Source organism: Tiliqua scincoides, chromosome 7, assembly GCF_035046505.1.
Source record: "Tiliqua scincoides isolate rTilSci1 chromosome 7, rTilSci1.hap2, whole genome shotgun sequence".
NCBI classification, from domain to species: Eukaryota; Metazoa; Chordata; class Lepidosauria; order Squamata; family Scincidae; genus Tiliqua; species Tiliqua scincoides.
In genome coordinates this window covers 60,607,173-60,623,616 of record NC_089827.1, presented here as the reverse complement: position 1 = coordinate 60,623,616, position 16,444 = coordinate 60,607,173, and the positions used below count along the sequence as shown (strand labels likewise).

The 16,444-nt window shown below is 44.3% G+C and overlaps 1 protein-coding gene across 1 annotated transcript in view; it reads right to left on the bottom strand.

Annotated features, from left to right (window-relative positions):
• Positions 1–16,444, bottom strand: part of GRIN2B (glutamate ionotropic receptor NMDA type subunit 2B) — a 216,260-nt gene that overhangs the window by 83,814 nt on the left and 116,002 nt on the right. Inside the window, exon 3 of the mRNA XM_066633361.1 lies at positions 5,270–5,384. Within this exon, the coding sequence (XP_066489458.1) occupies positions 5,270–5,384 (115 nt within the window). The remainder of the gene's footprint in view (positions 1–5,269; positions 5,385–16,444) is intronic.

The window sequence follows — 16,444 nt, the reverse complement described above, 5'->3', positions numbered from 1 at the left end:
TGTTATTGGGCTTGGCACTGCACCACCCCACATTGTGGGGCTCCAAGGATGTGCTGATGGGGCACCCAGAAACTCCTTTTAAGAACATAAAGGGCTCTACAGACTGAGCAGTTTGAGATCCACTGATTCCAGACCATTCTTTGGAGCACTGCACAGGTGGACTGGGATTGTTTACAAGAGCAAAATGATGCAGATTAGCTTTGTTAGCAAGTCAATAGCACTGGAACAAATAACAAAGAAAACTATTGCAAGTACCATTTGCAGAGGACTTTTGCAAGGCATGGGCATGCCAGATTGCATATTTTGGCTGCTGCAAATCAAGTACTGAGGAGATTTTCAAACTCCTATGAATTAGCTAAGATAGAATGCGGAACAAGTGCTCTCCTCTGATGCAGATTTTGAGTAACACAACCTATAGGGACAGTAGATGTTTGAGTGCGATCACAAGTACTTCAGTGTGAGCTAGATCAAGTGCGCAGGCAAGTATCCAGTGATCATTTAAAAGAAAGGATTGTTGGATATTTCTCTGTTTTGTTATTTTGCTTTGGCGTTTTTGTTTGTTTGTTTGTTTGTTTGTTTGCAAGAAGGATGTAAAGAGACAGCAGGAAGAATTTCATGGGTTTCAGACAGTTCCATGAAACTGGTATGATTTTGGTGAACATGAAGGGCCATATTCTAGTGACGAACAAAGATCAGCTGTTCCTGCGGATGAGACATGCAGCACAATTCTATCTTGCACTGGAACAGGCAGGCCAGGAGTCCTGCGCTACATCCAGCGCAAGATAGGGGCCCAAAGTGGCTCAGCCAGAGGTAAGGGGAAGCTCTTCCCCTTACCCCTGGGTAAGCCACCACAGCCCCAATGGAACTCCTTAGACTTGCGCCACCTCAGGAGGTGGCATAAGTCCAAGAAAAGCAGAGTGGCTTGCAGTTGCTCCGCACTACTCAGGGAATGGGGTTGGAATCTGGCATAACTGCTGGGTCCCAGCCCCGCCTTCTGCCCCCCGCCCTCCTGCCCCGGGACCACCTTCTGCCTACCCTCCCCCGCCCCAGAACATCTCCCTCCCACCTCCTCCCCGCACTCCCCAGACTCTTGCATTGGCCAAGTTTGACTGACGAACCCTGCCTACCAGAGTCAGCGCAGAGGCTAGATTCAGCCTCTGCAGGCCGGCACGCTTCCCTGAGCCGGCCGAGCTGACTCTCGAGGAGGCCCAAATGTGTATTATGGCACATTTGCGACCCTCCTGGGTCAGTGCAAGGGACTTGCGCTGGCCTAAACAAACTTTAGGATTGCGCACTGAGCACAAGCAATGCAAACCAGGGTTGCATGGCAGTCCAGGACTGGGTGGAACAGCATCCGATAGGACTCTTCTATTCACTCCTTCCAAGGAAATCCCAGCAAGGAGTTATAGCCGACTACTCATTATCCACTTGCCTGCACTGTGTTTCTGGTGGGGGTCATTTCTCCTGTCACTCATTCCCTTTAAAATATACATGAGGCTTCTGAAACTAGGGGAAGTAGCTGAGTTGTCACCAGGATGCTGATGATGCATTGCTCCGCTCTCTGTGTCATTCCTTGACTTCTTATCTATCAGTGGTGACAAATTGCCATGGGTGGCTGTTATTCTGCTCTATCAAACACACACAAAAAGAGTCTTGTGGCATCTTAAAGGCTAACAGATTTATTGAAGAAACAGATTGTTAAGTGACGGACTCCACTAAATGGCATCCACTATTCACCTTTTAGGTTTTGGGCTCTACAGTTTAATTTGTTTTCTCTAATGCTATACACTTCTAAAGTAGCCTTGCCTTTGACCACTTGCCTGATTGCCACTGGTGACCTTGAATTCTTTTCAGGCCAGTGGCTGTAGAAGGGCTCTAAACATTTTAAAAACACCAGTTGCTATTCCTCCCCCTTTGGAATGTGCCAGGAAATTATGTGCTGGGGGTTGGCCAAGAATCTGGCTTAAAATAAGTGTCAGTTGCTCTGTTGGAAGGACCTGAGGAAGCCCCACCTGAATCAGATTCCCCCTGAAGATAATTGGTTCAGTGACAGCATAATGACATGAACCGTATCATCAGATTAACCAAGGCATGTACCAGTGACATGGGGCCTAGTTTCAGTAGGAAGAGAGGTTGCTGGGTAGACTGCAGTAAAACCTGGGCACACAGTTGTTGAAGAAGTGATTGGCACATTACATGGTCTCAGCGTATGTAGCGCTGGGATTGTGATGCAGTGTATGTAGTGTTCGGATTTGTGCAGTGGACAAGCCAAGCCAAAGCCTTGAAATAGGACAATGTAGCAAATGAACCTGGTTGTAGAGCTGAGACTTCAGAAATGGTCAGCATAGGATGAGGAGGCTATGCTGATGAGGCAAGTGAAGGAGGAGTGTAGGGCTTCCTGGTATGGCGAGACTGTTGTTGACACTCCAATCTGACTCAAACCCTGATCATAAGGAGATAATAAGAGTACAAATGATTCCATCTATCCTGCTTATACTGGTATTGATAGTCTAGTCAACCCCAATTGTCTTGGTCAAAGTAATAATAGTGTGAAGAACACCCATAGAGGATTTCAGCAATGGGAGAAGTGCAATGGCAACAGGAAAAGAAATAACCGTTTTTGCCATAAAGTGATGGGGAACAATAAGCCCATGTCTCCATATGTGGTGGCGTGGGGGTTTCAATGGAATGGTATCCATTGTGTGGTGTGCATCAGAATGGGTATCACCTATCTGGAGAGAACTCTATGAGGTGTCTCTGGTACAATTCCAGAGAGGTTGTGATATTCCACAAGAATTTACCTTCTGGGGCGCCATACTATAGATTCTTGATGGTGTGAAGGTCCAAGAGGAATTCCACTGGGTCATGGCCTGATATGCATAGTTAGTTCAGTGCAGGCTTGGACAATGGTGTGGTATCAATCACTTCATCTTCTGAGACCAGCAGGTCGACCAGAAATGGAGAACTAGGTCATATTGGAGTCTATTGTGTCATTTTGGAGTCTATTACTGGTTCAGGCTCTGCCAGGTTTGATGAAATGTCACAAGGCAGCTACATTGCCAATGCAGCATTGGAGGTACCAGGGCCATAGCTAGAGAGGGGCCAGGGTGGGCATTGCCCACCCTGAGTCAGCAGTTTGCCAACCCTCGAATTTTGTACACCAGTATATATACCCGACATAATTGTCCACCCTGAAAAAATAGACACCCACCACCTCTAGAATCCTGACAACAGGCTTGGAAGGTACACACTTATAGGTCAGCATAGACAATGCTTAAATTGGAGGATCAACGCGTTGCATGTTGGAGAAATCTAAATGATGTTTGATCTTCTTTTTCAGCTTCAATGTTGGTGGTATCATCTGGAGAAGCAGTGCACTTTCAGTCTTTGTGGGTTTTGGAAGGTCATCAGGACCGACCTCCATACCAAGAAGGGCTTTGGTGTGGGTGGGCAATCCTGCTTGTGCTTCAAGTCCAAATCCGTCACTTCCCACTCACTGGTAGATGCAGGTGGAGCTGCAATGTAGACCAAGGATGGAGGGGCTGATGCCAATCATGAGACAGTGGCGTCCATTAGTACACTGAAGGGACTTTCCCCCAAACTCAGCCAAGATGAAAAAGGGCCCTGTTGTACTTGTGTGGCAGGGGATACAGGAATCCACTCTATAGTATGGAGACAACTATCATGACCACCAAGAGGTTGAAAGTTTTCTGTTGCAGGAGATGCACTGTTTGAAAGAGCATGGCTGTGCTGTAAGGTGGCATTCTACTCATTATGAAAGACTGCACCACTAAAAGCAGCAAGAAAAGTATGTTAGTGGATGATGAAGAACTGGAGATAAGAAAGGGGAAAGTGCTAGGTCTGTGAAAGGTTTCTCAGAGGAGTTCCAAAGATCTGTACCCCACACAGCAGACAGAAAAGAACTGAATAGGAAGCCATTAAATATAGCCTATAACTCCCCCAGTCCTTGGGTGGAAAAGGGCACAGTTAGTGCCAAAATTCTCTAGAATTCATTCTCAAGAATTGTACAGTGCAGATGCAGATTAGCACAAATGCACAGAGACCACAAGGAACGGAGGTTAACACTTCATGCATCTGCTGAAGTGGACAGTGTTTTATAAAAGCTTATGCCACAATAAATCTGTGCTACATGGCTGTTGTGTTAATGGACATCTCAAAGTTATCAGCAGGCTTGACCAGCACAAGTGGTAACTGACTATGGTCAAATCTTATTAAAGCTGAGACATTCTTTCATAACCAAAATTATTACAGGAGAACTTCCAATGTGCTTGCACAACAACCGGGAGTCACGCAGAATATCCAACACACGGAAAGTTCTGGATGACGGAGGGAGTAAAGACTATCTTTACCATATACAACAATTGCTTTTATTAATGCTATGACATTGGTCATGGTGCCTTCAGGGCATTGCTGATGATCTATAAGCCTCCCATCAAATGCAGCCAATTCAATGAAAATGAAATGTTGCTCTCAGATACTGCAACCCTGTTCACAACTGGGCTGTTTAAATCTCACTGACTTCAATGGAACCGAAGCTGTCTATTACACAGAATGGCACCCGCAGTCTCATCACGCTTTGCTTCACATCATGCCGCTTGGAAGAGAAGGTGTACACATTGAGCTAACTCCAGAGAAAGCCTGACTTGCTAACACATCCTCCCGTTCCTTTGACTATAAAGTTCACTAGTACCTTGACTTAAAGGACAGTGATGTGAAGTGGCAAGAAATGCTTAAACACCATACATTCATCGGTCCGGCAAAGTTCACTGCAGATTTGACAAGTCAAAAGATAAAAAAGTTGCATTTCAATGGGCTCTGTTGTTTCGGGCTGAAAGTAACATATTAGGGAGAAAAAAAACTATGAAGGAAACCTATGGGTGTTTTCAGGCAAACTAAAATGAGAACTTAATTGTGATCTGAGTTTAATCAATAACTAGTTGTTCCAAATAAATCTCTAAGGGCCCAATGCTATCCAAGTTTCCAGAGCCAGTGCAGCTGCCATGCATCCTGGAGGCCAGGGAACAAATGTCCCCTTACTTTGAGGAGCCTCCATAACTACCCTCCCACCACAGGATGCAGCGCACACCCCATTGGCATGGCTACACCAGCACTGGAAAGTTGGATAGGATTTGGCCTTGAGACAGTTAAAAATAATAACAAGTTGTGCTTCTCAAAACAGGTCCTTGGAAGGGCCCCTCTCGCCCCCTGCCGCCCACTCCAATCCCGAGAGTTACCCAATATTTCCTACCCTGTCCCACGTCCTTGTTTTGGTCAAAAGGATGATAACCAACTTTGGGTGCATCTGGTAGCCATCCTCACTGAAAGACAAATTCCTTCCTTCAAAGGTGACATTAATCAGGTACCTAGAGAAGAAAGAAAGGCAAAAGAACAAAATCAGGATAGACAGCTCATGCACAAGGAACACCAGGAACTTTTCTGTCTACGATAGAACACCTGCATTGTAAAAACAGTATGAATACCTCTACGAACTAAACTGAGAGGTGGCAGGGGAATGAAAGAGAAACAGAAGGAATATATAACAATAAGCATTTCCCCCAAAGAAAACAGGCCAAGTAGACCTCAGCTGTTTCGTGAAAAATGCATTGCTCACAGGATGATTACTTTCTTCAGTGGCTCACGTCAAATTTCTGCTGAAAGTGCCTTTAACTATCATTTTGGTGCAAGTACATCTTTAGCGTTTATTTCTTCTAACAGGAATGACTGTGAAGAATCAGCCATAATTACATGTAAGTACGCCTTATATGTGCTCAGCAAGGGGAACCCTTAATAAGAGGACAGGGTTATTTCTCAATCCGATTTGAAAGAAACAGATCCATTCTCTGAAACTCTACCACAGGCTGAATGAGATATTATACAAAGATGCAGGTAACTTTTCTCCCAACCGTTTTTCAAATGGAAACCAGCCATGTAAGGCTACAATCTTTAAGGGAGAACAGTGGGGGCATCAGCCTTTTTGCAAATTCAAATTGTTTTACAAGCTGCCTTTCTCCCTGGGAAATGTAATACAATAAATGTATGGAGAGCAGACACACATATAGAAAAACTCCAAAAGCAATTTTAAGGATTGTACCTTCTATCCAAGACAGATACACTTACATCGTTTTGACAATTCAAGGCAAGCATTGAGGTTAAATGATTTGTTTGCTTAACCATATTATCTGAACAGCTCGTCTCCTACAGGACTCATCTACTGCATCCATGAAAACAGCCATTTATTTTTAATTCAGATGCTGTCCTCCTGATTTATCTTGATAAATTTAGACGTCCTGAACTCTTGCAATGTATCAGTGTATTCCTTTCCTGTCTATAAAGTCCTGATCCCTGAACCCATTCAGTAATGATGATAAATTCAGGGGCATTAAAGTCTCTGCCTTCGTTTAACATGTCCCAGACCTGTGCTAATGAAAACAAGTTACAGGTCTAGCAGTGAAAGCTGACTGAAACAACCACCACCAACCTGCGCTCTGCACTTGCTCAGAAGTACTCTTTCCATTACCTTTTCTTCACTAATTCCAGAGCTAAATCTGTCCCTAACTTGAAATCACCTGGCCCTTGCAGGCCTGAGCTTTGGCTCAGATTAAATCCTCAGCCACCCATCACCAAAACTTGCCTCTGGGGCAAGTGTATAAAATAAACACAGAATCACCAGAATCCACAAAATACAGATCACTCACTGTACACCACAAAGAGGAAGCAGGCCCAGAGCTCAACAGATCATATCGAAATACAATATTCATGGATTTCTTCTCCTTTGTTATCTAAGATTTCGTGCATCCCTTTTTACAGACTATATACACTATGGTCTGATTCAGAGATAATACCTTATTCTCAGTATATTTGGTGTACATGTATAATTGCTTGTGTGAGCGTGTGCACTTTATTTATTTAATTATTTTATTTAAAACATTTATACTCCGCTTTTCCAAAAGCTCAAGGCGGCCTACAAAAACTTAATAAATAAAACACAGTTAAAATCTAGATCATTTAAAACCAGCACAGCAGTAATAAAAACCCATAGGTGGCGACAGGTAAAAAGTAATACCCAACCAACTAAAAACACATGAATACATAATAAAAACAGGTTTCTAAACGACAACCAGGAGTGTTCCACCCTTACCCACCCCCAAACGCTAATGTGAATAAAAATGTTTTTAGGCCATTTAGGCCTTTCCTTAAGGGTTTCTGAACCAAGAGGACCTCTGTCTTGTCCAGATTTAATTTAAGAACATAAGAACAGCCCCATTGGATCAGGCCATAGGCCCATCTAGTCCAGTTTATCTCACAGCGGCCCACCAGTGGCCCCTGGGAGCACACCAGATAACAAGAGACCTGCATCCTGGTGTCCTCCCTTGCATCTGGTTTATTTCAGTTTATTGCAATTTCAGTTTATTGGCCCTTATCCAGACCCAACCACCGCCAGGCAGCACTCCAGGTCCTCAACAGCCCCCCTGGGATCTGATGAAAAGGAGAGATAGAGTATCATCAGCATACTGATGACACCCAAAATCTCCTGATGACGTCTCCCACTGGTTTCATGTAGAAATTTCTGTATTACCACTACATTATGTAGGAATAGGTAGGGGTTAAAAGTAATAGTTTTAATTAATAAAAATCACACACACACACACACACACACGCACACACACAAGATTTTTACTTTTCCAGCATTCATTGTACACACAGAGGATGAGCCCCGCTATCTGAATAGGGCCAGTGAAGGGTAAGCCACTCCTTGCCTCCACCAGAATCCCTGCACTGAAGAAGCAGCAACTGCTCACCTTCCTTACTGTTTGCTTAAGAGAAAAAGAGACACAAACCCAGGATTGATGAGGGCTGCTATAAGTGCTTTGTATGCACGGAAGAGATCCCCCCATGAGTTTTAATATCATCTTTCCGTGGAACATGACGCACAGCAGTGGCCCCTAAGAGTTTACCCATGTCTTTCAAATTTATCATAGAAGTATTCCTCAGGGCACAGAAGGAATGTTGCCACCTTTGTGGTGGCCGTGCTCCTCCATTTTTACCAACTTGACCAACAGATATTAAGCAAGTGAAGATTCTCTCACCACTTTGCCACCAGGTCACCTGCTTAATTTTTCTCTGGCAGAAATTATAAAGAAGCAACTCCATTCAGAAAACAGTTAACACGGGAAGGATCTAGAGAAAAACAAAGTACGCTCATGAGTAGCCAGTCTCACTCCTCCTAAGAGATATACAGTCCATCCCTACGTAAGCTTCTTCAGAAGTAAAATTCACTTATTTCAACGGAACCTCTGCATAAATATGCATAGGATTAAGCTGTTAACAGCTTACAGTTTAGGAGCTATTCTCAGGTTGCTCTTTTTTTCCTGAGCACAAGATACACAGACTAAGCATGAAAAAGTGGTTACAAATGTATAAACCACAGCTTTCCCCAAAAATCATATTTATGAATGATAGTTCAGTGCAGGTAATAAATAGCACTGTTAATGGCTTCCAGAGAACAAAAAATAATATATTAAATGCTCCTCACTATCATTTGAGTCAATAAGAACTTCATTGCTTGATATGTATGACATCTGTCAATAAAATAATGAAGGTTTAAGAGTAGCAAGTTTATACACAAAAACTTTATTGCCCTGGCAAAATGCCTAGTAGAATGTTTAGCATTCGCAAACTAAATTCTGCTCTTAATGAAGGGCATTATAAAATATTCCAACGCTATGACAGGTCTTTTGCCAACACAACTATCTGAAGAGATCAAATTCTCAAACTCTAAATGAACCTCCAAGTGAACAGAATGAATCTCTTTGCCAGTGACTGCAGATATGAACTTGTCCATGGCAGATGTCCCACAGATAAGACAACATGCAAGGCATCATGACAAAGCCCCAGTAGAAACAGCCGACTAAACAAATGATTGGGCTAAATGACTATTAAAAATGTCATGTTCTAAACAGCACGGAAGACCATCAAGTAAATACTGCACATACTTACATTTCATGGCTTTTTGATAGCATCCCTTTTGTATCTTTTGATTTATACCACTGAAACTGAAAGGATCACAGCATGCATGCTTTAATGTAAATGCCTAAGTTTGCTATATATGCACAACTGTAATCAAGACAGATACAAGATATGTGCATGTATATATATGATGGCTCATGACCCTTCATGCATGTAGGTAAAGTTTTCACAGCGATTTTCAATCAGTATGCCATAGCACATTGGTATGCTGCGAATGCTCCTCAGATGTACTCTAAAGGATATGCTTTCTCATGCACATGCTTGAACAATACTGTGAGGCACAAATATGACCACAGCAAAGGAGGTACTTCGGGTTCAGAGGCTAACCATGACCACTTCAGTCTTCTCCTTGACTGCTGGCTCCATTTTTTTTTTTTTTTTTTTTTTTGGGGGGGGGGGGTCTGCAGAGCCTGAGCTGCCCTCTTTCTGCAGAGGTGGGTATCACCTGCAATTCCTTGCTGTAGGATTCCAGACATTGCCTTTCAGGAATCAGAATTAGGCACCCAAAATAGAAGGTTGGTTTCATTCCTTTTGCAACCCTGCCGCATCCTTTAAACATCTTTGTGCTTTGCTAATATTGGTGCTTTAACTCACATGGAGAAGATTCCAAGAACCAGAATAAAAATACTATCGTAATGATGTCAGATACACTCATACTTCAACAATCACGTTCGCTGTGTCTCAGTGTTTGGGAAACAGTGCTTAAGAAAAATATAACAAACATTAATATTAAACATTTCTCCCAACCTCCCAGGAGTGGCCAAATCCTGGGATTTCCAGCATAAAACCATCTGTGAAGAGCACACAGATATGCACAGAAATTGGCAAGAAATATCTTACAACTAGCTCTCACTGGTTCTGCAATAACATGATCAAAACCACCACTAATCATTCAGGAGCAATTGGTTAGGACTTCAAAGTTAGGAGTACCATGCTGAGGATTGCAGTCCAAGCGGTTTCACACTTTGCTGATGGAATTTATGGCCCACACCTATTTGGACACCATGCTGACAATGCGTCAGTGTCGGCATGACATCCTAAGCCCATCCTGGCGCCATGCTGACAATGCACCAATGCTAGAACATCAAGGACTATATGCCAAGCCTGCCCTGGCTAAACATCACTGGTACGGCCCTTTCCAATAACACCCCCAGCATGCACAGAAACACCAATACAGCCTGCTACTCATGGAGCGATGTCCTGATGTTGGTACAACACCATCATCACTCTGAAATCAGTGCATCATCACTGTGACATCAGTATATCATCAATGTCATCAATCTGTACAATGTCAATGTGTCATCACTGTGAAGTCGGCACATCATCCATGTGATGTCCATGCGCAATCACTGTACAGTTGGCACATCATCAGTGTGACATTCATGCATCATAGGTGTGAAGTCCAAGTTGCAAATCACCACATCCAAACAGCCCCAAAACAGGTAGATAGGGAATCATCACTAGGGTGAAGTGGGCAGGGGGCAGGTGCTGGGTCAATCAGCAGCCTATACTGGAAGGATACCCCCTTGCCAGCCACTAGGAATGAGCAACACAGCAACAGGCACCCACCGCCCCACCCACACACAGATGAGGAGATACCTAAAGGACACCAAACACAAACACAGCACCCCCACATCTCTTACAGTGAAATCAGCAGCAACAAGCAAAGAACTGCTACATGCCCTTGAATCCAGCCCCCTCATTGCATTCACACACACATACACACACACACATCCAAGGAATAGCTTTTTTGAGCAAAGTAAAGAAAGGGTTGAAAGAGAGCTCCCTTAGATGAGGGCAGCCATGTAAACCTAAACACACAAGTCTCTTCATGGCAAGGTTCAAGTCTGCGTGGGAATCTCCACCAGCTGGAAGGAGCTCTTAAGCCAGAGAGGGACTGGAAGAAGTCACAAGTAGAGTCCCAACAGCACTCAAGCAAAGCAGGGGACTGGTAGTTCACTGCACAAAGAGAAAGGCTGGAAGTCATGAAAGATGGCCTCATGCCCAGCCAAAGACTTACCCTAATCAGCGAGGCACTCACCTGTGCAAGACTGCTCAGAAACATCCATGGCAGGGATAAAAGGAGAAGTGTCTAAAATCCACTCCAGCCACTCCATAAAGCTGCTCTCTAACCATCCAGCCACACCAGACAGGTAAAGAGCACCTCATTTGGCTTTTAACACCTTGCATCACTGCAAAAAGTCACACCTGGCTGGGTGGTTGCAGCCCATGGGCCTAACAGAGGGAGCATTGCATGGACCAGTCAATCACTGGGCTTCTAGTACAGCAGGCTGCCCAGCTACCCCCACCCACATCCACCACATACCCCTTTGCTCATCACTGGCACCTGCCAGTGTGGCTGCTAGAAGGCTGCCCCTCCTGTCCCCTTGCCACTACCCATCATATATGGAGACAGCAGAGAACAGGGGGTTTATGATCCTTGAGGAGTGCCCCCTTCAGAGCCCATGAAGTCATGTGATGAGGATGCTGTGGACTCTGGGAGCAGAGAGGCCCCTCCCCCTGCTGAGCCCCACCCTGAGGCTAGCTAAGGCAAGAAACAACCACAGTGGAAAGAAGGGATTGCTCTCTGCTAACAAAGTAACAACAAGAGTGATTCAGTCAAGATTTTTATTGAACAGTAGTAGTGACATAGCAGCATCTGAAAGAGAAACATGCAAGTGGGGTAGCCCATCATCTCCTCCCAGCAGGGCCATTGTGCTACTGCATGTTATCCAACAGACAGACAGTCAAGTATCAGGTGCCAGTGAGGTCTGGCTGTGCCAGTTCGATTAATATCTGCCATGGAGTTTACAATGTCAAAGGGGCCTGACTGGAAGAAGTAAGGTCAGCAATCTTGCCAAGGTGCAGCTAGGTTCACTCTGGTCACCGCAAGCAGACAGGCAGGCTATAAGTGTCCCTTGAAGTCTTCCCAACATCCTCACCTGTAGAACAGCTGCCTGTAGGGAGGCAAAGAGAAACAGAGAGTAACGAGGTTTGGAGAACAGCATCAGTCACACCTGTTCTCTAGCTTGAGATGCATGTTTGGTGTTTGGGAGGGAGAGTGGTGCCACCAGAGTATACATGCAGTGGTGCCCTCTAGGGGGGCATGAGCATGGAGGCTTGGAACATTACTGTAACCTCTCCGGTGGGGGTGGGGGGAACTGCAGTGGAAAGGGCCTCTGTTCAATCATGGCAATAATGCAGTCCTAAAATCAAAAGGGATTCTGATGAACATTTGGTCAGCAGTAGCAGTAGTTGGAGTCCCTGGCATTCCCCAAAAGGGAGCAGACACTCTCTGCTCTTAGCTGATGCAAAAAGAAGAGATGGTTAGGCAGAAAGGTTGACAGCAGAGACAACTGTAACAATCCTGAAGGGTCCAAATGGGGAGGGTACAGACATTAGAAGGAGATGCAGCATCAATATAACATTGGATTCCCTTCCACTCTTTGTTTACCTGTGTGGGGTGGATTATCCTTCCTTCCCCTGTTGGGGTGGTGAAGTAAAGGTTCCAGTTGGGTGTTTGTGCATGGAGACGGCTTGAGGCAGAATACCTGCAAGAAGAATTCTGGGAAGACAAGAGTTAACAAAATATTTTAAAATAATTATAACTATATATAGAGTGAGAGAGAGAGAGAGAGAGAGAGAGAGAGAGAGAGCACGAGAGAACGCACAAGAGAGAGCAAGCGCAATTTGCGTGTGCATAAAATGGGGCCAACCCAAGACCTCCAGCCACCGGAGGCAGCCATGCTGGTCCTGTCACCTGGTGAAGCACCAGTTTCTGCAACTCTGTCTTCCTGAATTGGAAATAAAAGAGGGGATGGAGCAGAAGAGGACGTGTGGAAGAGAGGAGAATGCTGGGCTGGAGTTTCTCCAGTGCTCTAGCCTACCACTGTCCTCTATACTTCTTCGTCACCTTTTTTTCTTTTTCCAGTTCAAGGAGTGGGAAGAAAAGGAGCAGTGGAGCTGAGTGGCAGAGGGAGTCGGGCATCCCTTGCCAGCCTGCTGCCTGAGGCAACCACTTCAATCGGCCAGCTGTGGCAGAGAACCACATAGGCAATCGCAGGGGAAAAAAGCCAAAATCAAGTAGATTCCGGGACTGGTAATTTCAGTCACATAAGGTCTAATTGGGATTTGAAGGCTGCAAAAGAACAATTATGGCAATTTAAATTGATTCATTTAGTAACCAAGTTAATGTGAAAAAATGAAGGTTTGAAACAGAACAAGCTAGTATTGCTTAATATGGCTTCAGATACTTACCTGAAGTGCATATGAATCATGAGATACCCCTGAGCTATTTGCAAAGTGATTTTTTAAAGATATCCTAGTTCAGCCAGTAGAGGTCTCTCTGTCTGTCACAGAAAGGGGGGGTGAGTTTCGGTCTGTAGTTGTTACACCAGAAGCAGCCAGTCTGAAACCTGCACGTTCATTCCAATGCTGGTCACTTTTGTAAAACAGGCAGCTTAAAAAGCAGAGACAAACCATAAGCCATTGCTCCAGTATTAGCAATAGGGGTCCCCTTTTTATCTTCAAAGAAGCAAGAGGAAAGACAGAGAAGCCATTTTATTTTTGGGAATACATATACACAACACATAGCTCAGAGGAAAGACAAAAAGCAGGGGATAGAGAGATGCTGAATGCTGAAAATAATAATTGGTGTAAAATAACATTTGAGGCTAGCTGAATCCTGAATGCAGAACCACTAAGGTCTGCTGCCTACTTTTAGGTTCTTGGAAGATGAACGTCAAAGTATCCTCTCCCCTGCCCATCCCATTTTAGCTATTCTTCCCTTATAGGATAACCTGGCCCTGACTCAAACACAACTGCAGAATTCATAGGCATCTCAATTAGAAACAACAGTAGGAAAATGAAGATAGAGTATCAGTCTAGACTCGTGGACCAGTACCTTGACCTCACCTCGATCACACAAGCCATTATTGTTATAACACATTTCCCCCCTTCTTTCTTCTTTCCACCTTTTCTTAGAATCCGCTTAAGGACCCACATGCAGGATTACTTTAGAACCAACTCCAGACCTTGACACTGCTCAGAACACCCTGTTCTCATGAGATACGAAGGGCAATCTGAGAGAGGCCCAAGAGAGTCACAAAAATTCACTTAAGCTTCAGATAAGCCACCTCGTTTTCTAGTGCTTATCACAGTTGAACTGCCAAACCTGATATCACTCATTCCCACCTCCCTTGCCCCATTTGGCACCAGCATTCTCTATCACATCAGCTGCTACAGTGTTAACGGCTTGTACAGCTGAGAGATGTGGGTACATCTGCTTGTTTTGGGGAAACATCTGGGAGATGTCAGGTACAGTTTGTTGCAAAAGAATTCCAAGCAAAAGACCCAAGGAGTTATGGTTGAGCATGGTGTAAACTAGAACATTTCTTCTGTGCACTCTCTCCTTCTTGAACTCCATTTTGGGAGTTCTCCCATTTCATTTAATAAGGATGGGCTATAAATGGCCTAGAGACAGTACTTTTTAGAGAGCAAGACTTCTGCAACTGCAGCAGTCAGGAGATTTTAAGAACATAAGAACAGCCCCACTGGATCAGGCCATAGGCCCATCTAGTCCAGCTTCCTGTATCTCACAACGGCCCACCAAATGCCCCAGGCATTTTCCTTTCCAAAACCCAGTGCCTTCATCAAATTGCAGGAAGCACTGGGGCAAACCCGTGATGTCCCTTGGCTACCCCCAGTGATACAACAGGCACTACTGCTACCACCCATATGGGGTTCAGGGGTCATTCGAGTCAGGCAGGCCCACTGGTCAAGGGCTCATGCCCAACCCGGATTACATCTGACACTATCCTTGCCCACATCACTATGACACATGTGCTTTTGTCGCTAAGCGCAGGAAGTGATGGAAAAAAGACAGGGACAGAAAGGGATTTGTCCCACTGACCGCAGAAGGAAACAAAGATGTGAGACATGAGCACATGAACCCCAGCAATCAATCAGTCATAATGTAGGAGGTATATAAGGCTTATTGGCAGATCTGGAGATAAGAAAAGTGGAGAAGATGACAGGCTGGTTTTAGTTTGGGTATGGACGTTTAAAGGTAAAGAATTCTTGCTGAGGTCAACAAGACACAGAGTCATGGGGTAGTCAGGCTGCCTTTCAAGCCCAGAAGCTCCATTATCTGGTGCTTGGGAGATGGGCACTTTAAAACACCTTGCCTAGATCCCTAAACTGCTTGGGGCCAGCTCCATAAATAAGACAAAGGGAGGAGAAAGATTTATGGTGATGCCACCACATCAAAGAGAGGTTGCAATCCATCATATCTAAAAAGCATGAACCTTTACAACCTGTGCTAAAGAACCAAATGCCTTGTGTTTCAACACCTGAAGAGGCATCTCATGCAATTCAGCTCCACTTGCCACTACAATTCTCTGAGAATATGCATGGCTGTTCATCCATTACAGATATGGGAGTGAAGACATGTTAGTAAGCACAATATAGTACATCATCCCAACTGAAATGGCTACACAGCATATACTCCACCATGTGTACTGGCAGGCAGGGACCTGTAACTGGGTGTGGATTCAGACTGTATATTCAACATGAATACACACTGTGAAACAGTCATGTTTAGCTGCTTCAGACGAGAATGTGTACACCCAGCACCCTCTTGACCCATAATGTCTGAAGCAATTATTTGGAGTTACACATTACACACTTAGTTTTGTACGAACACTACTATCCTTGGATCACTCTAAAAAATTTTATGTCTGTTTACGGTAATGAATTACTGCCCCTCTCTGTTGCTATCAGGGTGGCTCCATCATGTCATAGCAATGTTACCCAGGAACAGAAAGTACCAGCTCAAATTCCAGGAACTTACTACAAATATTCTTTATGATGTTTCAGGTTCTCAAACGTTAATATACTGTAAATGTGCATGGAGTTGAAAAAAAGGATGTAAGGCATGGTTCAAATCTGAAAAGATCCACACATGCAAAGTGGCTTAAGCAGTTCTCAATAAGTCAGAGAAGGTTCAGCCCTTTCTTTTACACACACAGCTGAATCGCGGCACCACCAGGCCCTCAATATCGCATTTTCAGTAGGGAGTCCATTAAAACAAATAGATAATAATCACGTCTTTTAGTCTTATGTGGGGGTCTGAACACGGCTGTTCTTCCTTTTTCAAAAAACCACATTTTCTCTATTATTTCATTTTTTTCTCTCTCTCCCCTCTTCTCCCTTTGTGAGTTGATGTTTCCATAGAAACATGTTCTTTAATGCTTCTGAAATTACTGTGCATTAAATCTGTTTACCCTTTCCTAGCCAAGCCACATTCTCAGACTTGCTTGAGGTTCCTTTCCTTCATCTTTTTTTTTTTATTTTCTGGCAATAATAGGTACATTCAATGCTCACCTTGCAAGAGGTG